Source organism: Canis aureus, chromosome X (genome assembly GCF_053574225.1).
Source record: "Canis aureus isolate CA01 chromosome X, VMU_Caureus_v.1.0, whole genome shotgun sequence".
NCBI lineage: Eukaryota > Metazoa > Chordata > Mammalia > Carnivora > Canidae > Canis > Canis aureus.
In genome coordinates, this window is record NC_135649.1 from 7,387,341 (window position 1) to 7,409,358 (window position 22,018).

Genomic DNA, 22,018 nt, shown 5'->3' on the forward strand with positions numbered 1-22,018 from the left:
GCCCCCAAATAAAATTTTTAAACAGCCTTAAATAAACATACAGTGATAAAGATGCTGAAGATTTAAATATTAGTACCTGTTAAGCCTTCTAAGCAATCAAGATTTTCATCTGCTAAAGGCTGTTTCAGAATAACTGGTTACAGAGGCATCAGAAGGTCATGAGGGAAAGATGCTACTTTTGGCCACGAGACAAATGGACTCAACAGGGATCAAATCAGTATATTGATTCTAAAAGGCAGGAGCTCTAAGATCGCGATCAGATGGGAGAAATGCCTGAGTAAGCCAAGTGGAGTCTCAAGGCTGATGTCAACAGGCTATTCACATGCAGCATTGGAGCCCACTGTGAAACCAGGAAAACACAAATTCTTCATAGATTGGTTTTACCTACCATATTTAATGGACTGTGCTCAGTTCTTTTGGCCCTGGAAGAGCCCAGAACCAGGCAGAAGAGATAGCAGAGAACCAGCAGGAGAATGAAAAACCAGAAAGGCAGAAAATGAAGATGGATTTTTCCAAGGGAGGCGTCGGGGGAAGGGAGAGGCAGTCCATCAATGTAGAAGAGACTGTCCTGCATCAGGAAGTTATTTTGGATTCTAACACAGAGGAGAACTTTGTCTTGATCACATCTCCATTTCTACCCTTTCTTCTAGGGTATGCCCAAGTTTCTTGAAGTGACCACAACAGCCATTTCAGGCACCTTCTACCTACAAACCCATCATTTATTTTATTATGGAGAAACCGACATCAAAAGTTTTTTCTTTTTTAAACTACATAGACACATTTAGTATTTTCCAAATGGCAGGGTATATTTATGTGTACACAGACAGGAGTATGTGTTTAATACGGATGGTGGCACCCTATGTAATTAGTGTGTTGAAATCTTATAACTGGGAATATGGAGAATCACTTTCCAATAGTTATGTTTTTGCCCTTTAAGGGCGCATAAAACATTATTTGCAAGGCATATATGCTTTGCATGATACATAATTCCCCCTCCCCCCAGATACTGCTACTATTTGCTATATTTAGAAATTTAAGACCAGGAGCAAACATCTTTCAGACTAATTTTTTGCTTTTTCATAAGTGCAACTTTTTAATAAAAATTTACATCTAGATAAACAATCTTCAGATTTTTGAAACTTTAATAAGATTTTAAAAACATCATGACTTAGAACTGAAAAACATACACGTTTAGCACACAAATATTGTAATACGAATCAACTCCAACTCCATTTGAAAACATGTGAATCAAATTACAGTTTTAGAAGTTAGTAATTCACATTTAAGCAAGTTAGCGCCTTGCTGAATTCAGCCTTTGTAAAAAAAGAGACTTAGTGCATATTGTAATGGCACAATGTGCTTTTGTACCATTTTGTTGATTTTTTTCCACCTTATTAAACAAGATCAAGTTCTTGAAAGTTGGTAGATAACAGCTAACTTCCTATGACATGTGAAACTTCCAGTGGTAACAGTTACATTTTGTAACAGAACACTTCCTATAGATTTCTTTGCCTATCTTAAAATTTTAAAAGCAATCATTTGTAAGGATTGCATCAACATCAATTTAGCAGAGGAAGATCAAACTTTATTGAAACTGCTTGCATACAAAATATATTGCACTATAACCAAACAAATGTCAACATAAAATCCAATCTGTTGTCGCTAATATGTACAGAGAATATTGCCCAAGAGCAGTTACATTACAAGGTCATTCTACCTTGGTTAATTATCTACAGTATTTTAAACCAAACAGCTTACAGATGATGTGTGCAAGGTACCAATTTCTGTTTTCAAATACTATACATTCCCAGAATAAATAACTAAAAATCAACATTAATGTTTGGCAATACTTTTAAAAGACTTTTTAATATTCTTGAAATCATGTGCAGTTTGTTGCCATTTTTATATGCTTATTTGTATGCAAGGAAAAGTAACTGTAAAATGAAAATTCAAAGAAACAAACTCACAAAATACATCAGAGGCAGAACTTCGGTTTGCACGGCTCTGTACAGATTCAGTGGTACCCCTACTTGGAGTTATTTTTTAAGAAAAATATAACATCTTAAGAGTGAAGGTCCTTCACATATTTTTCCTCAGTAAATTTCATTCATAAAAAAGACTCAAAAACAGAACCAAAACCCAACACATCAAAAAACAAAAGAAAAAAAAAACTAAAGGAAAGAAGTATTTGTTAACCAATTCTAGTCTGCTTTCCAATCCCACTTATACATTAGACCTAACATTTCAAAGCTTACAAAACATTTAACCTGCTTCCAATGTTTCTTAGACAAAGTACCTGTACTTCACAGGATTATTATGCACACATGAAAATGACCTTCCTATCTCCCCCAAATAACCTTGAAATTAAAATATGAAAAACTTCACAAAACTTGGGGAGGACAAAATAAAAAAGGCTCTAAGTTAAAATTGGTCATCAGGCCAAAGAGCAGGCATATCCTACTAACTTTCGACCAGGAAGATTTGTTCCTAGCTGAAAACATTTTAGCCTCTCTCAAATGAAAAGATAGTTATTTCTTCTCCTGTCTATACAAAAAAATTACACATCCCTCTCAATAACACTATTTGTCAAACTTCAGTGCAACAAAACGAAAACAAAAACAAGTTCTATTCTTTATACTGCCTAACCTGATGTTTCTGTAAGGAAAAAAATATGGAAAGCATGCATTCTTCTATAAAGTACTAATGTTTGACAGGGTTTGCTACATCTTTAACATTTAGTGTTTCCAACTTATCTTCCCTGAACTCTGCATCCAAATATAATATTCCTACCTGCCAAGATATAAAAAAGGCACAGATCATACAACTTTTTTTTTTTTTGCTAATGAAAATGACAAACGTCACATCACACACATCTCAGGGTCCACTAAAATACTGGAAAAGTGGACCAAACATAAACTGACACAGGACATGAAATGACATAGTATTTTCATGGACTTCTATAGGAGATTGAAAACGGAAGTGTAATATGATTACCAAAAATGCTATTTATTCAGAAAAACTGAAATGTACCGGCGAGTTATCACCCGATGCAGGAAAATGGTCCAAATCAACAACAACAACAAAAAATCACTGCTCAGTACTTTAAAAAATAAACCAAACTAAAATCCTGCCCTGAAATGCTAAAGTATTACTTAAAAGCAATGTTTCAAAATTTCAACGTCTTTTTGTGCAAATTTGAAAATTGTTGCTTATGGCCAATACCAAAAAAATAAATTTCCTAAACAGAATTTGTGTTCATTTCATGCCCTGTGCCATCTTGCCTACTATTTGTCTTTGGCCTAACAAAGTTTTCTAATATGGAATAAGAGTTATGGAAATGGTTTAGGAAATATAACTTCAGAATTATGCAGTTTAGGGTACTCCGTTCACAAGTGGTTGCTGACCATCCACGTTGTCTGGCTTCTCCTTCTTCTGGTTACGATCTTTACCCGTGCGCAGCCGATTACCTTCACTGGAGGTATTCTGTAATGTTTTAGTGTGGACACTCCTTTCATTATTGCAGTCAACTCTGATCTAAAACAAGTTATAGTTGTTATATACACAGACCATATCCTATTGTAATCTGTAATTGGCCTGATAAGAAATTTAAGCCTGAAGTGTAAGTTCCACATGTTAAAAGGGGAAATGGGAGTGAGGATAGAAGTAGTATAAGAAATTAAGGTCAGGTACAAGAAATTAAGGTCAGGTAGGATTTTTTATTTAGTTTATGATTTTAAAACACTCTTCTCTTCTTTAACCGGAACACACTGGTCATCTCATTGCGTCCAAAGTTAGATTAAAAACTCACAATCCTACCGTGTCTTCTTCTAAGCAGAATAAAATAATGAGAAATAGTTAATGAATTACTATTACTAATTATGAGATAATATATACCTATGTAATACCAGAGTTCAAAAGAATGGATTATTCTTTAAAGACTATGAAACCCAAGGGGGCGGGGCCCAAATCATTGCCTTCCTATTCCACCTTTACCAGAATAAGAAGTCAACTAACTTGTTATGTAACTAGCCTTTAGTTAACACCTGAATTGTCTACCATAGGTATGATTAACTTTCTCTATACTGAGGCTCCCACTGTCTTACACGAGAAAAATTTGAGCATTGCTTTCTTATAGCTTGTATTTTGGGCAAGGGAAGTCAGATGATAATACAACTTGAGCTCTGTCTGAAGAATATGATGGTATAGGGAAATTTGACAATACTAATATGTGGAAGGAGTAGAATCCCAAGACATGTGTAAAGATGAATGCAATTCAGAAAATAAAAGTATCCTATAAATCTTGGAATATAAGTGCCAACATGGAACACTTATAAGTGCCAACATGGAACACTTAAAACACTGCTAACAATTCCAGATGCTGTATAAAAGGAAGATAATATTGACCAGTGGGCTTAAAACAACTACAAATATTGATCTGCTTCCAGTACAAATGCTACATATATCTCAAAATGGTTTGCTGTAATTTCAAAGTGTGTTCACATGTTGGGTGTCTCAGTGTGTTTATTTATTTTAAGGATTTTATTTACTTATACACGAGACGCAGAGGCATAGGCAGAGGGAGAAGGAGGCTCCCTGCAGGGAACCCAATGTGGGACTAGATCCCAGGATCACGCCCTGAGCCAAAGGCAGAGGCTCAACCACTGAGCCACCCAGGCATCCCTCAGTGTATGTTTTTTTTAAAAGATTTTATTTATTTATTCATGAGAGACACAAAGAGAGAGAGAGAGAGAGAGGTCAGTGTATGTTTTAAATGTTTGGCTGTCAAGGATTTAGTGCTCTAACTTGGATCTATTCTCCTACACAGAAAATACAACCTTTTTATTTGATGTCCTGTTTTAATTATAAATATAATTATGAACACGCATCCTTTTAACCAATATGACCAGATTGCCAAATTCATGGGACACACTTTAAGTGGGGAATTACAAGGCCAACAGATAAATGCCTTACATCTTTGTAAAGCACACATATGTACATCATTTCATCATCTCTTTATCTCAATCTAAGGTCTTTTCTATTCCTTGGGAACTTGCCAATAGTTAACACTTACTTACAATTGCTATGACTCCTAAGGAATATTCTGTCATGAAGTTTCTGCTCTTAAAAAGCATCCCACTAATGTTGGTGTTAGTCCCAAACCAATCTGTAGTCAGTAAGGAACCCTAACTACTTAGACTAAGAACTGAGAGTTAAAGGAGCAGAGGAGACTATGGGTTCTGGGAATCAGACACCAGGGCTCAAATATCACTCTACTATATGTATGCTCACTATGTGACCACAGACAAAGGACTGAATCTTTCTAAAAGCTTCAGTTTACTCACCTAAAGAATAGAAAAATAAAACTACTTACCTCAGGGGCTGCTGAAAGATTAAATGAGATAACACAACACACACAAACCACTTAGCAACGGTGTCCGACATCCCCCAGGGGTAATTTTAAAATTATTTAACAATGGGGTCAGCATAGGTCATAACCAACTGAAATGGGATTCCCAGAATAGAGACTGGTTATAAACAAACAGCTGGCTGATTCAGCATGTACTAGCTGAGAGCATCATCAGCCCTCTCATATTACCTATGAGATAGACACCTTCTTTTCCTTACTTTCCACTCAAAGAGATCACCCTATCTCTGCAACTAAGGGGAAGAGGGATCAACAGGGTTTACTGAGGTCTCTCTCTCTCAGTATATTCCAGGATGTCCCTTTTCTTCAGGGAATTCGGGGAGAACCACCAACTTGGAACTAAGTCCTGATGAGCTGTCAAAGTCTTCACAAATGCTTAAGACCGCATATTCTCTAGGGAAATCTTTGTATACTTGTCATGAAAAACTAGGATTGCCCACAATGTAATGTTGAAAATCTTTCACATATACCAATTTTACGACTTTTGAATATGTTTAAAAATTAAAATAAACTTGTAAGTCTCAAACTACAGTAATTCAAATAATTTAGATGAAAAGTGGCACACAGGTTTACCTGGAGGGATCCATCAGCTGTTCTTCCTTTAGCCTCTCTTGGATTACGCGGGCGATTATCTGTTCGGGAGTGATCGTCATTTCCTATAGGTCATTTTTAAGACATTCAACAGTTACTGATTCTGACGTGCTTACTGGAAGTTCTTTATTCCCACATTCTCAACTTATTTAGAGCACAGAATCTAAAATATAATCAACAATCTAGTGATTCCAGGTACATAATGCTCAGAAATCTAGCATGGTACCAAGCAGGAGAAAATAGGCATTACAATTCTGCATCAATTATGTTACAGTCAGCCTGAGCTAATGATCACAGGTTATGCATAGAATCCCCAAAGAAGCTGAACTAGTCATCAGTGTTTGTGTATTCTACACATACCATGGAAAGGCTAATGTTCTGTTGATTACTGCTGAGCCTTTCCTCTGGTGACCAGTATATAACAGGAAAAGAGGGTTTTAGTAATACGTCCTTGAATCACCACGATCTTTCACAGGACTTCAGACAGTTGTTAAAATTCACCTTTTATTATTAGAAAAGAACACCTCTGTACCTTTGAAGCCGCCTCCACGTCCTCTTCCTCCCTGTCCTCTTCCTCCACCACCACGTCGCCGTCCGTCTCCTCTGCGCAGAAAGTTCTCCCTCTCTTCCTCTGTTGGAGCTAATGACCAATCACTGAGTTCGTCTCTGTGGTCAGATTCTGTTTCAGAAGCATTTGATGCTTCAGAATTAGTTCCTATCAAGAGTTAAAAGTTATATACCGTTGTCCGACTTAAAAAAAAAGTTAGGTTAACAGAAGCTTCCAGAGACGTTTCAGGGGCAATCCAATATTCTTCCCAATTTTACAAGCCCAAAGAGTATTATCACCTTCCATTTTGTAAAACAAATTATCTTAAATTCAAAATGAAGGGTTTCACAATATTTGAGGTAATTTTGATTTTAAATGTTTTTGGTTCTCGTTAAAAAAAAATAAAAGGTATTTTATTAGCCATCTAAGTTCAAACCTGAGTATGCCACATCATTAAACAGCTGTGCTCCTTTAAACATCTGCGCTCTCTGGAGGAAAAGTTGTCTACAACAGTTAAATGCAATACCTTGATAAACAAAACCTCTATAAAGAGAGTTCCTTTTAACAAGGTTTGGCCCAGGGACAGAGGGGAATGCATACATTTTGGTCACCTCTGAGAGGGTGGCAAAGGCCACCATGGCAACTGTGTCAGCGAAGGGTCTTTCGTGGGATGAGGGATTGAATTTAGCTGAAAGGGGATAGGCTTGCCTGATGCTTGGTCCACAACCTTCCCTCCCACTCCCACTGAAATAATTTATCATTAATAAAGGAATTATTAAGATAAACTCATTATGCATAGGGGGGTGGGTTAATGATATAGGGGGATGGGAGTGGGGGAATAGAGCTCTATGGTGAGGTGGGACTTCAACAGCAAAAAGAACAGACTGTTGGGAGAGGGGTTAGGGGTTAGGTTCAAGGTTGGCCTTAGGAGTAGGTGTCTCTCTCCCCCACTCCAGAATATCAACTCTACTACCTCTCTCTCTTCCTCTGTTGGAGCTAATGACCAATTATAGCTTCACCATTATAGCTTCTTTCCTGTGGATCTTGAAGGCTTTTCCATCTTAAAGAGTTCCTTTTTGAAATGCAAATATTTGTGAGATGGATTATACCTTATACCATCATTAGCAAGTTACATAGTAGATACACAGTTGAGCAAGAAAGACAGTAGGAACTGGCAGGTGGGGACAGTGTTCAATGGAAGGTACTGGGAGAGAAGAAAGAAGCACTGACAGAAAAGCTGGGAAGGCAAAGAGAAGCTTTGCCTACTTCTTGACTGTGCCTGGGGCTGACTTTGGCCATGACACTCAAAATCACCTTATGAGCCATAGGATGCAGAGCCCTGATTTACACAGTCCATCCAGCAAGTATGACCAGCACATGCCTGACAAAAAAATGAGCCACAGTACACAAATGAAAAAAATTTTGGCTATACAGTAATAAAATCAGGAAAGGCCTTAAGAAAGTCATCAACACACAAGGGCTTAAGCAGATTTATCCCCAGTCAGAACGTGGACAGAACTCACACCTGCCCTGTAAACTCTGTGTGTTATTATCATGTTTTAACTCTATATGTCTCTTGCAACACAATTTGACCCACTGTGAATCGGAAACCATGTAGTGAGAAACCGTTATAATGGGGTTCTAATGAATATTAGAGATTAGCAGCTATTAAGTCTAGGAACAGATAAAGTTACTGAGTAAAATGCTTAGTTTGTACCTGAAGTATATCCAGGACCGCGTCTGCCGTGCCCCCTATTTCTGTAAGGTCTACTACCTCGACCCATTCCTTGACCATCATCAGTCACATAGCCTTTTTCCTTATCTGTACGATTTGGTGGTGGTCTAGAACTAGCTCCAATCTGTCGCAACTGCTCATCAATTTGTAATCTCTCCAAACGCAACTGGTCTACTTCCTATTTAAAATATACAAGATAACAGTAAAAATAATTTGACATTTTACTTAATAATACCTTTCTCCTTTTCATCAGATAAAAATATACTGGAAATATTTCAATTTCAGTTCTAAATTTATAGTAAACACTGTTACACAGAATTATCAGGAAATTGAATGGTCTCCTTAAAAAGAAAAATTACTATAGATAACAGATTATCGATGTCCATAATTAGAGATATAACAAAAATACTCAGCATTAGAATTCTACTGTATAGAATTTAAAGTTGATTTGGTACTATTATCCAATAGAATCTGTTAAGGCACAGATATGCTAGTTTGGGGACTTCTTGATGATAGGATGTTGAATAAAGCAACTCTAAAATACAGGTAAATGACATTTAAGGTTTAACCAGCTAACCTTAAAAATCACACACTGTAAATAATCTTAACTGAAATATATTTGCCAGTTCTTAATTTATGAAGCACTGCGTTTGGGCCATCTTCCGCTTTCAAGGAACATATATTATGGTAGGTCTTTGGATATGATCACACAGTTAAGGAAAAATTATTTTCAGCAAACTGAAAATGCTCCTATTCCTTATATGGTAGGGGAGGGGGATATGACTATTTAAGAGCTGACCAAAAAAGTTAGACTTAACATCAAGCCTTGAAAGCTCTTAAAGACTACAACTGTGCTAGAACAAGTACAACAAAACAGTATTAATGTTGATCAAAATATACACCTGGGCTCCACTGACAGACCCTTACACACAGTGCTTCTGATATGCTGGGTTCTGTCAAATTCAGATGAAGCTTCAATTCTAACCCTTGTCCTTGCAATCTACCCAAAAAACATCTCCTTTACTGGCTATAGGGAACTGGATCCATAACTCTTAATAGTACTGGGTGTCTGAGGAAAGCAGTGGCCATCATAGGGACTGCCTACATGGACAGTCACTGGATAAGCCCCTGTTAAGCTAAGTTCTTAAAATCCTGGTTGTGGATGCTTCTGGCAAAGAAAGGGCAGATAGGTTTAATCTGTGCTCTGAACCAAATTTTCTGTTTTACAAAGGACTTGAGCAAAGGAGAGACTGAGTGAGTAGCTTACTCCTAGAGTATAGTTATAGCTCATGGAATGGGTGTATCTTGCAAAACAGAATGGTAGTCCAGGTTATCCCAATGGGGCAAAGCAGTCACCTTTTGGTGAGAGATGCCAGGCCCAATCAAGGGAAGATCTAGTGATGGAAAGAATAGCAACAGGACAACTGCTGATAACCAAAAAAGATTCAATTGTGAAGAATAAATAAAGGGATCTTAAAAAGAACATTAGTCAAAAGAACAAGGGATTGATTATAATGCAACCCTAACTCTCCAGGTCATCATAATTATTTAAGCTAAGAATATAAAAAAAAACACATACAACAGATTACAAATAAAACACACCTTAAAACAAAAATAAAAAGCAAACCAATGGGGTATCCTACCCATGCAAACCTTGCTGGATGAAACCTTCCCATTTTCAATTATTACGTGACCACCATAAGATGAGTGAAATGCCTAACTATTGCACTTTTGTTCCCCTTATTTGCATCCAAATCAAAATTGTTTATTTCTTTCAAGAAATCAGCAAAAATATTCTTATTAAGATAAGATCATACATAAAATAGAAAGCTGGATTATTTTTAAATACTATTTAGTACCAATCACTTGTAATTTTGATGCATACAGATATAAAAAGAAGAAATTATAAAAGTGACATGGGTAAGATCTCATTTCATTGAATTATAGAACATTTTGGCCACAGGAAATCTTAGAAAAGCATCCAATATAGGCAGAAGTGACTTGCCTAAAGTCACATAAACTAGTCCATGATAGAAGACAGACTAGAAGCAAGTCACTGGACTGCCAATCCAGTGCTCCTTCCACTATATCTTGTAGCTTCCTAGTTCCTGATTTCCAGTTTGCAATCTAGAGAAGGCCTAACTGTACAAACACTAACTAAAACGAGCATCTAAAAGACATAAGTTGTTTATATTTTGTATAACAGAGTATAGAGAAAAATACAAAGGGTAAACATTTAAACAGACGACTTCATGAAACACTGAGATTTCCTTGATATATGACATAAAAGGGACAAACAAAGGCAAGTGTTAACAGACACAAAATTTGGCCTGGAAAAAACTCACAAAGGCTAGAAAGGATCAACTGAATGAAAAGGCTATGTACAGGAGTGCCTAAATTGAGTGTAAGGGTTTAACAATAGAATAATGGGAAATAGGGGAATTTACTAAGAACTGGGATATTGGTCCTTTAATTTGTAATGATAGAAAATGGACTTGTGTTTTCAGAAGGAATATAATAAGCAAAACAAAGTATTTTCTCTATTACCTTTTACAGGTCATTCATTGTAACGTACAGGCTAGAATGAACCTTCACTGCTGAAAGACTGCCTGACTGTGGAGTTTTTATATTTTAGTACAAAAGGATTAGAAGTTAAAGTTCTTCTTGTTCTCACCTTTAAATAGTTCAGGTGATAATCCAGAAGAACAGTGGCATTAGCAATGCTGTCCTTTGTTCCCACAAAAACAAATGGTACCATACCCTGAAAAATAAATGGCAACAATGATCCTATAACATCAATAATGGATTATTTGACAAAAATGCAAATAGTGACTAAATCCCTAACACAGGGCCTGACAAACAGAAGGTATACAAAGGTTTGTTGAAAATATAAATCAATACATGGAAACAAAAGTAGTTGGCAGATTTTACACATCTACTGTGAATAACGACAGATCAATACAGCAACCCCATGAGTGTACCATATTGTTATGTTTTAAATGCTACTATTAAATGTTGGCAAAATCACAAATTATGTAATTCAAAATTATACAAGCTCTGACATGAGATGCATAAACAAAACAAATACTTTAAAGTACTTTAATTCATACACTACAGGCTGAATCTAGATCAAATTCTTTAAAGAGAAATTCAAAGTTAAATACTAGGGCACAGAAATAAAAACTAAATCCATTTTGCTAACCAAGTCAAGAGAGTAAAAACAAAACACAAAAAGAATTAGGATAAATTAAAATGCACTAATTAATCTGTGCGGGGGAATGGGGTAAAGAGGCAGGTCCATGAGCACAAAATTTAGCATTTCAATAAATTTCAGTAATGTACTCTAAAAATTATAGAAGGCTGAATCATAAGGGAAGTTTGATCTTTTCCCCATGACACTACTTTAATGTAGATTTTCAGAAAGGAATATACTGAAAAATTTATACTTCTAGCCCATGAATACAAAGGAGAAAAAAAAATTTCTTGTCAGAAGTTCTAGGGAAGCCTAGGTATCGTGCAGATAGCTAGCAATGATGACATCTGAAGTGGAGAAGACGTCAGTATTTTGCGACCGAAGAAATGTACATGGTTATTTATATTCACATGTGACTATAGAAAACCATACAGCTTTGATGAGGATAAAATTTTCTAGGCAAAGTTTTTAAGTGTGAAAAACCAAGAAGCTGTGTCTTTAGAAAGTATCACCCCTTTAAATTAGAAAGAGCAATCATTTGATAGGTGTGGCTACTGTTGGGCTGCTTTTGCTTGCCTGCATTCAGGAAACAGCATCTTAAATGCATTATGGGGCTGAACAGGTTCCCCCCACCTTTCCACATGAACATGGCTGTTGATGGGGAACAAAACTGAACAATGAAGAAATAATGTTTGTCAAATGACCTGTATCTGGTAGGCAAGGCACTGCTTCCTAGCGCAATGATCACCTGAAGAGTTAGGTACCACTGAAAACCCATGGGCTTCATACAGATTTTTTTTTGCATCGAATAATATATGTACTGTGGAAATAATCAGGCTTATGAATCAGACCTCCGTTTCTCAAAAACACTTTTTAACTATTTTTCCCCCAACTAATGTTGTTACAAAGCAGTTAAACCTTATTACTTTCCAAAATGTCATATGATGAAATGCTACACTCTTCCCTCTAGATCATGTATGTCTAAAATAAACTTTAAAGCCCTAAGTCCCAGATTTAGTCTGATCACTCTGGAGCAAATAATTTTAAAACATATTCTCTTTCCCCACATCCAAACTGTTGTGGTACCCAAGTGCTATTCTAATTTGAGCACTAGGGGACCAGAATAGTAAAATGAAAAAGGGCCAAGAGCACAAAGGGGGGCCTTCAATATGGACACCAGGACAAAGGGATTCCTTGACTAGGATAAGAACTGAGCTGCCCGGCAGAGAGGAATATCCAATCCACTTGTGGTTGTATTTCTCTTTATAAAATGGTAGGTTTTGCTTTTCATCTCTGGTGAACCATAACATTTTTTCCCATAAATAGTTCTCATGGGCCACAGAGTGGGTCCTGCCCCCAAATAACTAATGATGTGGCCAAAGAGATTAACAAGTGAAAGTGTATGTAGTAAGTGCTACCAAGAGGGATGAGCACACTGGAACACAGAAGGGGACAAGGCCCTCGAACCAGCCAGGGGGAGGGGACCTGTGGCAAGTACACAAAGAAAGCTGCACAAGGAGCAAGGTCCAAGCAAGATGGCAAGTTGGAGGGTAAAAGGCACTCCGATGGAGGAAACATATGTACACAGAGATAATAGTGTTCAGAGACTCTAAGGACTTCAGTATGGTTCAAGCTGCTCTGGAGGGTAAAGGAGGGCGGAGTGATAAGAGATGACATAGGACAGGTGAACATCAAAGAAAGGCCTGATAAGCCAACAGGAAGGAACTTGAGCTTTTTCCCCAGGGCAATGGATGAACATACCCCAAAACACTCTTCCACCATCCCCCAACCCTGATGGTCTTTCTTAACAAGGGGAATAAACATTAAAATATAAAATTAAAATTATTTTTCAAGGAATGTTTTCCTACCTGCCAAGCCTTGAGTTCAGGTTTCTGGGATTCCCCTGCTACAATTGATGAAACCACTAACACCTAAAGCAGTATAAGGAATGCAAGTGATGTCATTAACTATAACAAATGATACACAGAAGCCTGAACGCAGGACTTTCACTGTAGGACTTCTAAACCCATTTCTAAACAGTTAGGTTAGTTCAAATATTGAAAACCACTTTCTAAAATATGGCTCTAAGTAGTAACTAATGTATCTAACAGAAGGTACATTTTGAGCTACCACAACCTGCAAAATTTAAAAGATACAGCATGTAAAAATGAAAGACCACCCTCAAAAGAAAAAATGTGATCATTAATTGTAACCCCATATTTTAGGTTTATAGCATCATATTTGTCACTGTGAGTAAACTGAGAAGTAGGTATCACTTTGGTTTGTAATCTTTCATAAGCTGGCAATTAGATTTCAAAAAAAAAAAAAAAACACCAAAAAAATGAGTAGCCTATAAGCCTAATCAGAGAAAACACCCAAAACACCAACTGTGACATCTGGGTCAAAGAAATTACTTATAGTATAATTCAGAGTGACAAATATTTCTTACCCTCTGGACTTTTGTACTGTTAGGTTGAGAAAAATGAGTGCTGTTTTCCTTTATATCTATATGTTTTTTTTCTTCTGAGGGAGTAGGTCCAACCCTTGAGTTACTGGAAGGTAGGGAATTTGGTGGCATAATTTCCTTGGTAAAAAACACAAAACAGAGAAAAAAGGACCAATTTAAAAGACTTTATTTAGCTCCATTTTTGTATCAATGATCATATTTTAAGAATATAAATTACTATAAACATTTTTGGCACATGGAATTACAGAATGCAAATATTATGCAGTAAAACCCCCAAAAGCTAAAAGAACCTTGCACAAAAGACTAGTCAATATGTGAAAAACATGGCAATTTAGGGGGATTTTATTTTTAAACGGTATTGCTGTATAGAAGAGCACACCCTTACCTCCCCCAACCCACACAAATACTTTACAAGCTGCTACCAAAAAGCATATATTCATGAAGATAAAAGTGGAGATTATACAATTTAAAGACTGGGAAGAGACATTATGCCCAGATAAAAATTGAAAGCAACCACAAAATAAACACACATACACACACAAACTGAAAAGGACAGAGAACAAAAGGCAGAAAACCTAACTAGTGTCCCAACTTGATCTGTCAGCAATATTAAACAATATTTGAAAAATGCCTTATACTTTTTTTTAAATTTATGTACATCCATTTTAAAGATTGAGAAAGAAGATTTAAAGGTGTTCAAGTGACTAGTCCCAAGTCACTTTCCAGCTATAACAACGTTTGGCATGACTAATGGTCAGAATTTTCACATTCCCAGCATGTGCACAGTAGAGGGCTCTAAATTAACATGTTGAATAAAACAATACGAAACTTTTATCAGACAAATCAGAAACACATGACTATAACATACCTCTTCTTGTGGAACACTTTTCTCATTTTCAGCTTCAATTCTCACCCTCACAACTCCTGACTTGTCCACAATTTCCTGAATCAGTTTTCCATTCTTTCCTATTACCTTGCCTAAGTTAAGAAATGAATAATTCATGTTTGGTTTTAAAAACATGTTATCTCAAACCAGTAAGCACACCCCACTGTAAACTATCACATAAAACTGTAAGATTTCAAAACCCAAACAGAAACTCTTTTCATAAAGACAGAGTTAACCTGGCTTTCTGTTTTACTAGGTTGTCACTGTGTGGTTTGTATCACTCTGCAAAGTTCTGTAAAAGGAATGAGGGGAAATGACAGATAACAGAAAATATATTCATTCGTTTATTCATTCAACAATTTTAGTTCTGTCTGTATCTGATTTAAATCTGCTTCTTTGCCTATGGTAAATATTTTTAGAATCTTATATGTCGGGATCCCTGGGTGGCGCAGCGGTTTGGCGCCTGCCTTTGGCCCAGGGCACGATCCTGGAGACCCAGGATCGAATCCCACATCGGGCTTCCGGTGCATGGAGCCTGCTTCTCCCTCTGCCTGTGTCTCTGCCTCTCTCTCTCTCTAACTATCATAAATAAATAGAAATTCAAAAAAAAAAAAAAAAGAATCTTATATGTCACATTTATAAAAGATACTCTAAGTTGAAAAGGAATTAAGCAGCTAAACATACACTAAAAGAAAGGCACATTTTTCAGGCCAATGTGTTAAATATAATACTACTCCTGTGTATCACTCTTAGCTTGTATCAGTATATTAAAAGGTCAAGTATGACTTCTTAATCTCTAGTCACAGTCACAGAATAAAAGATTAAGAAATCACACTTTAAGAGAACTCAAAACCACAATGAAAAAACTTATAACCAGTTCAAGATTAAGTATTATTCAATACCATCTGTTCTAACTCCAAAGACTTTGAATACTGCTAATCAACAGGCATTGTTTCCCTCATTTTATAAAATTGAATCATATCCTTAACTGGGAAATGACCACTTTCATAGCCATCATCATGCATTAGTGTAAACCAAGACTCTACAAACAAAAAAAGAACTATTGGTTCTAGAAATCTACATGTGAATCACATTGGCTTCCAGGAGCCCTCTCAAGGTACCTAAAGCACCCTATACCAGCCAAACTCATCATGTGCTTGTTCCACCATCTCGTCTAAGGCAAGGATAGGGAAAAAATTGGAAGCCAAAATTTGCTTCAAGTCTATCCTACAGAAGAACTCAGGGAAAGCCTCATGACAAGATCTTGTGGTTCTTCTAATCAGCATAACCTTGGCACCCTTGCCATGTCTGGCAGCCTCACCCCTATAATCTCCTTTGACTGGTTGGCGGTCAGGGAACAGAACTGATACTAAATCAGGACTCCCAATATAGGGAGGTCCTTTTGTCAATTGTTTCTGCTCCTCTTGTCTTCAAAGGAAAAGAGGTGGGGGAAGAGAGAAGTTACATGGAGTTGTCCCACAGTTTGTTTTTAATCTATGATACTTACATTTTTTGAATAAATGTGATTTTAATAAAGGTCTAAATGAGTTAGGAAAAAGAAAAATGAACTTGGCACATGTTGCTAATATCTCAACTATCCTAGGTATAACATGTTAACTATAGTTAACTGAATAATTAAACCAATTCACTGTCAAAGTGGATGAAAAACAAGCAAATTTTTAGAAAAGAATGACAAATCTGTGTCAGTACTAGAGAGTTTGTGAAAATAAAAGAGAACACAAATCATATTGTGGGACTCAAAGAAAACTCATGTAATACTAATTAGACCTCTCCCTAAAGATTTGCCTTGCCAAATCTATTATATAAAAATGCTTTCTCAAAAAACTCAACACTGCCAGTGTCATAGTAGACAATCTCTAAAACAGAACTGTTTTATTTTACTCACTAGAAACAAAACAAAACCCAGGCTGATTGTACTTCAGCAGGCTTTCTGGTGAAAGATCACTGCTGGGACCCTCTTCTCTTCAGGTATGACCACAGGTAGAACCTATTTTTAATAGCAGATGATGTAATTCTACTCCACACGATTATTTTCAAGTTTCATCTGACAGCTTACTACAATTCTGCTCTACTAAACTGGAATTGTTCTGAATCAGGAGGAGAAAAGAGAAGTAACATTAACAGGGTCCCCTACTACATCCAGAGCTTAGGCAATGTACATCTATCTATACCTTTCTATCTACAATCTGTTTAGTTATCACAGCAACTCTGTAAGGTGGACACTATTATTCACATTTTTTTAGAGGTAAGAAAAATAAGATTCAAGGGGGCAGAATCAATTACAAGGTCAAATAGCTACCAAAAAGTGAATTAGAGACTGAAATCTAAATTCAACTTCAACTCCAACACCCAAGAACGTTCCCCTAGAGGCATCATGCCTTCTCCCAAATGAACTTTAGTGAATCTGACACCTAAGTTTCTGTTTGGTAATTACTGAAAAAAAAAAACAAACCTGTCTTCTGGCTATATTTTATAAGAATTTCTAAATTTAAAATAACTTTTCTAACTATAAAATGTATGCAATTGCTTGACAAACTATAAATAAAAAAGAAAATAATTATCATTTAAAACCCTGCTTACTCTGAAGTAATCAGAACAGTGCTATACACACAACTGTGTCCAAGTTATCTCAATAACATTGCATTCTTTAGCTGTCTGTAGAACACAGCTGAATGAATAATCCTGCATTCATTTCACTAGTCTTTATCCTTGAACTAATTTTCTTCAAGAGAAAAATATTATTCCAAGTGTTTTTAATGGCAGAGGAAGATGCTGATTAATTCTATGCTGATAAAAAATAAAAGCAGGTTAAGCAGGACAGAAACTATGGGAACAAAAATGCACAGGAAGGCCATATTTTCTCATTCTTCAAATCTTCCAAAGGGTGTGTGCTACTTTTTATAATCAGTTGTGTGATATCAAGTTCAGAAAATAAAAAAATGTATAGGCAGTATGTCACAATCTTATGTATAAATTAAAGACATAGGTAATATTCTTGATAAAAACTGCAACTTGTTTTGATATGTTCTGCTAACGGTGTCTGCAGCACCTGAAAGTATTGGTAGAGAGTTTCTGGTATTTGCTGGTACTTGTGATGGTGATAGTAATAAAACAATATTCAAAGTCAAAATGAAGAATTACTACTGATGTTGCAAAAAGCCCCAGAGACAGTTACTTTTAGGTTTGTAACTTACTAAATTTAAGTAACTGACATTCAGACCTTTAACTCAAAATGCTATGATTTTATAGACCCCTTAGATCAAATAAATACCAATATCCTCCAAATTATAAAGCCCTCAAATATCAATTCATTTTGAAAAAACGTTTAAGATTGATTATTTAAAAGATGTATTTATTTGAAAGAGGGAGAAAGTCCCAAGCACTCTACACAGAGCACAGGGTCCGATGCAGGGCTCAATCCCACAAACCTGAGATCACCACCTGAGCTGAAACCAAGAGTTGGATCCTTAACCAACTACCCCCCCGCCACAGGGCTCCTAAAGATTTATGTATTTCAGAGAGAGAAAGTGAGCACAAGAATGCGAGTTAGGGGAGGGGCAGAAAGAGGAGAGAAGCAGACCCCCTGCTGAGCACAGAGCCCAACGCAGGGCCTCGATCTCAGGACCCCGAGATCATGACCTGAGCCCAAAATCAAGAGTTGGACGCTTAACTGACTGAGCCACCCACGCACCCTTTGAAAAAAATGTTTAATTTTAAGATATAGAAAATACACGCTCAAGAGGCTGTACAAAATCTATCCTTCCAGGCACTAATAGGTTTGAACTAGCACAGCAGTATCTTATATACTTTCTAATTTTTGAGTATTGTATTTATCATGTATTTTCTGTACACTGTAACAACAGACCATATTTCAAAGCTTAAGCTTCAATTAAATGACACTCCCCCAAGTATATGAACATGGAATGCTATCAGTATTAACTAAATTGTTTCTAAATGGTGTTTTGTAGTGTATGTCAACAGTAATTTCTGACTCACCAACTAAGTTCCTTGGAACTTGTATGACATCTTCAGCAAATTCAAGAAAGCTTCTAGCCTTTTTCACTGCATCCTGATCCTAACAAAAAAGGGGAAAAAATAGGACAAAAGATGAGCCATGCGAAATATTGTTATTTTAGAAAAAAAGCTGTATTGTAAAATATTTACCTCTCCATAAATATGAAATGTGCAGGTATCTTCATCTAGATCAATGGCAGTGACCCCAGGTACTTTTCTAGCTTGCTGAATATTAGCACCATGAGTACCAATAGCTAGACCCATCAGATCTTCTCGTACGATAAATTGTTCATGAAACCTTGAGGCAAGTTGCCTTGAACTCTAAAGAGAAATGCACATCTGATTAATATGCTTTATCACCTATTAAGACAACTGTATTTAGGTCAGCCATATAAATTATCTTGACCCTATATATTGGGGGCCTATAAATTAGTTTCAATTGTAAACTAACAGGTTTTAGAAAATACCTTCCATGGCATAAGTACTTTTTAGGTTCCTGAAGGTCTATACCATTTGATATATTTTTGTTAATAGGAAAGGGCTTATTGTCAAGTTTCCAAGGTAACTTTCGAAAACCTATTTGCAAGGCTGCCTTAGTTAACCAATGATATCAATAATGTAATACTTAAGAAGCAGATCAAATGTTCCCAAATAAAAACCAGCTCACCAGATCTGACAGACTCAATGTTATTTAAGTAAAATAAAAATTTAAATACCATCTTTACAGAAAATCATATTCGTTTTTATTTAAAGGATACATATACATATATATTTTTCTCAGTTTTTTTCCTGGAAACTGCACCATTTACGTAACTTATCATTAGATATTGTGATCTAGATATCCCTCTGATGAAATGGTGACATTAAAACAATACTCTCCTTCCCCTACCTCCCCCCCCTCCTGTTCTGAGGAACAGAATCAAAAAAATTGTTGGTGCAGTCATTAAATCAAATGATTACAGAATGCCAAAGATTTACAACTTATCTTGCATACACACCTGCAACCTAATATGGGAGTCTGTAAGACCTTGTGGTCTGGATCCACAAGTATGATGAATTCTTTCAAATATTCAGTAATGACTGAACTATGTTATACTTGACACCTCAAACTTGTGGATAATTGCTCTCTCTTTAAACAGCATCATCAAAATTTAATGTTTAGTTCTAGCATGCCATTAATGAAAACCAAACATATTAGTGGCTCATGTTGAAAAATGGAAATTTCTTATCTGAATATGTGGATCTCTTTAATATTAGTAGTGAGGAAAGAGGCATGCACACTAGTTTCTCAGTATTCAACATACCTGCTAATTTGAATGTATGAGTGTAACTAAACAATTCTTAAAAGTCTAATCATCCATTTTGTGTATCAGAGTAACAAAATGTATCAAATGTTCCTAGGACTTTTCAAGAAGTCTTGTTTTTTGAATCCTGGTTCATTCACCTGGTTTATTCTTTTCACTGATAAATGGTAAGTCAAAGGTATCATAACAGATCATTTAAGAAGAATTAGATGTTTAAGAAGAGGCATGAGTATATTTTCCATAATACAATGAAAATAAGGAGGTTGTTCTGGCCTAAAAGTTTGATGCTCTACCGACTGAGCTATCCGGGCGCTCTTTCTGGCCTAAAAGTTATGAGAGAATTACTAAAGAAACCACAAATGTGTGAACATAGGGACATCAAGAAAGAATGAGAGTAAAAACCAATTAAACAGACCTCCATGGCCGTAAGGAAAACAAAGTAGCAAAAGGAGGTATGAGAGTCTCCTCTCCTGCTAAGAGTTCAGCAATCAGACATCAAGTGGGAAGGTGGCAAGTTTTACAAGAACATAGCCTTGACTACCTTCTCTTAATATGCAATTTGCAACTTTTTTTCTTTATTATTTCAACTGCGTAAGTCTTTTCCCTCTAATGAAATGATTAATGACAAGGAACTCTGGAACCTGACAGTAATATACTTGAGTTGGGACATTAAAATCCATTTAGTTTCTATGGTAATGGATGGAAGTACTAGATAGTTATCAATGAAAATAAATGTATGGTGATGGAAATTATTGGAAGATTAATAAAAGTAGATAAAATGCACCTTAAGAGACGAAATAGTAAGTTAGGGAAATAGCCTCTGGCAGGAATCTGAAGACAGGAGTTTTAAAGAGTGACAACCAATTAGAATGAAGAAGTTCTATACCCTTTTAAACAGAGATAAACATACATAATGAAAGGAATATGATTAGATATTTAAATACTCTCTAGTACTTAAATGATAACATGTTATATGGAAGAAGCATTGCCTCATTTTATTAGCAGCTTTGATGAACTTCTAGAAAAAGTGAGTTGACCAAGAAGTTCCTTAATATACATCAACTGCTGCTTAATTCTGAAACCTTAGGCATAAAAAAGTTTAGTATGATTAGGCTTTGTATAATTTAATTTTTCAAAATATAAAATATAGGGAATTGCTAAAAAAAAAACAGTAAATAAAGGACAACCTGCCCATATTCAAGTTTTTAACTCCACAGTTATCATTTCTAGATAGCCTTACACAAGCAGCCCTAGGGAAAGCCACATACCTCTAGCTGCTTACTGGCTTCTTCGTTTCTCAGTATCAGAGACAGCTTAGTGCGCAGACTCCGAAAGTGCATGTCAATTAGCATGTGTGCTCGTTTCGAGGTGACTTCATTAATGGACTAAAGGACATAATTTAACACAATTATTATCAAAGCAAATACTCCAAATGAGTATTCAAAATAGAGAAGTCAAAACCACTCACCAAAATGACAAGCTGATAATTCTCTGGATCATAAGTTACAGAAAAGGCACCAACTGCCTTTTTAAAGTCCTTATGTGCCGATTCTTTGGCACACCTAGAAATAAAAATAATATCCACTGTGAAGTTAAGATGAATAATTACCAACTACAGGCCTAAGTATATGCAGAGATTTGTACTTAGTAAAGAACTGTGAATTCATACTAAACATGATGCATGCAAAATGTTATATCCATTAAAAAGTTTAGTTCCTTTGCTGTGCATCTCTGAAATACTTTTAGCCTACTCAAGTATTTGAGATTACAAAAAAGGTTCCTTTGCTATTCATCTCTGTAATACTCAGCCCTTTCAAGGATCTGAGATTACAGAG

The 22,018-nt window shown here is 36.1% G+C and overlaps 1 protein-coding gene across 15 annotated transcripts in view; it reads right to left on the reverse strand.

Moving 5' to 3' along the window:
• Positions 1–1,124: 1,124 nt before the first annotated feature.
• FMR1 (fragile X messenger ribonucleoprotein 1) overlaps positions 1,125–22,018 on the reverse strand; it is a 37,789-nt gene continuing 16,895 nt past the window's right edge. For 2 of the 15 annotated variants that reach the window (XM_077888966.1, XM_077888977.1), the window contains 12 exons: positions 21,652–21,745; positions 21,452–21,568; positions 19,030–19,200; positions 18,862–18,940; positions 14,827–14,936; positions 13,941–14,075; positions 13,360–13,422; positions 10,973–11,059; positions 8,281–8,476; positions 6,549–6,731; positions 5,999–6,081; positions 1,125–3,534 (listed from right to left, as the gene is read on the reverse strand). In XM_077888966.1, the coding sequence (XP_077745092.1) occupies positions 3,373–3,534; positions 5,999–6,081; positions 6,549–6,731; positions 8,281–8,476; positions 10,973–11,059; positions 13,360–13,422; positions 13,941–14,075; positions 14,827–14,936; positions 18,862–18,940; positions 19,030–19,200; positions 21,452–21,568; positions 21,652–21,745 (1,480 nt within the window). In that variant the 3' untranslated portion in view covers positions 1,125–3,372. Of the gene's footprint in view, positions 3,535–3,696; positions 3,828–5,998; positions 6,082–6,548; positions 7,560–8,280; positions 8,477–10,972; positions 11,060–13,359; positions 13,423–13,940; positions 14,076–14,826; positions 14,937–18,861; positions 18,941–19,029; positions 19,201–21,451; positions 21,569–21,651; positions 21,746–22,018 lie in introns of those variants that run through there. The other 13 variants (XM_077888973.1, XM_077888971.1, XM_077888972.1 and 10 more) reach the window with 13 other exon arrangements.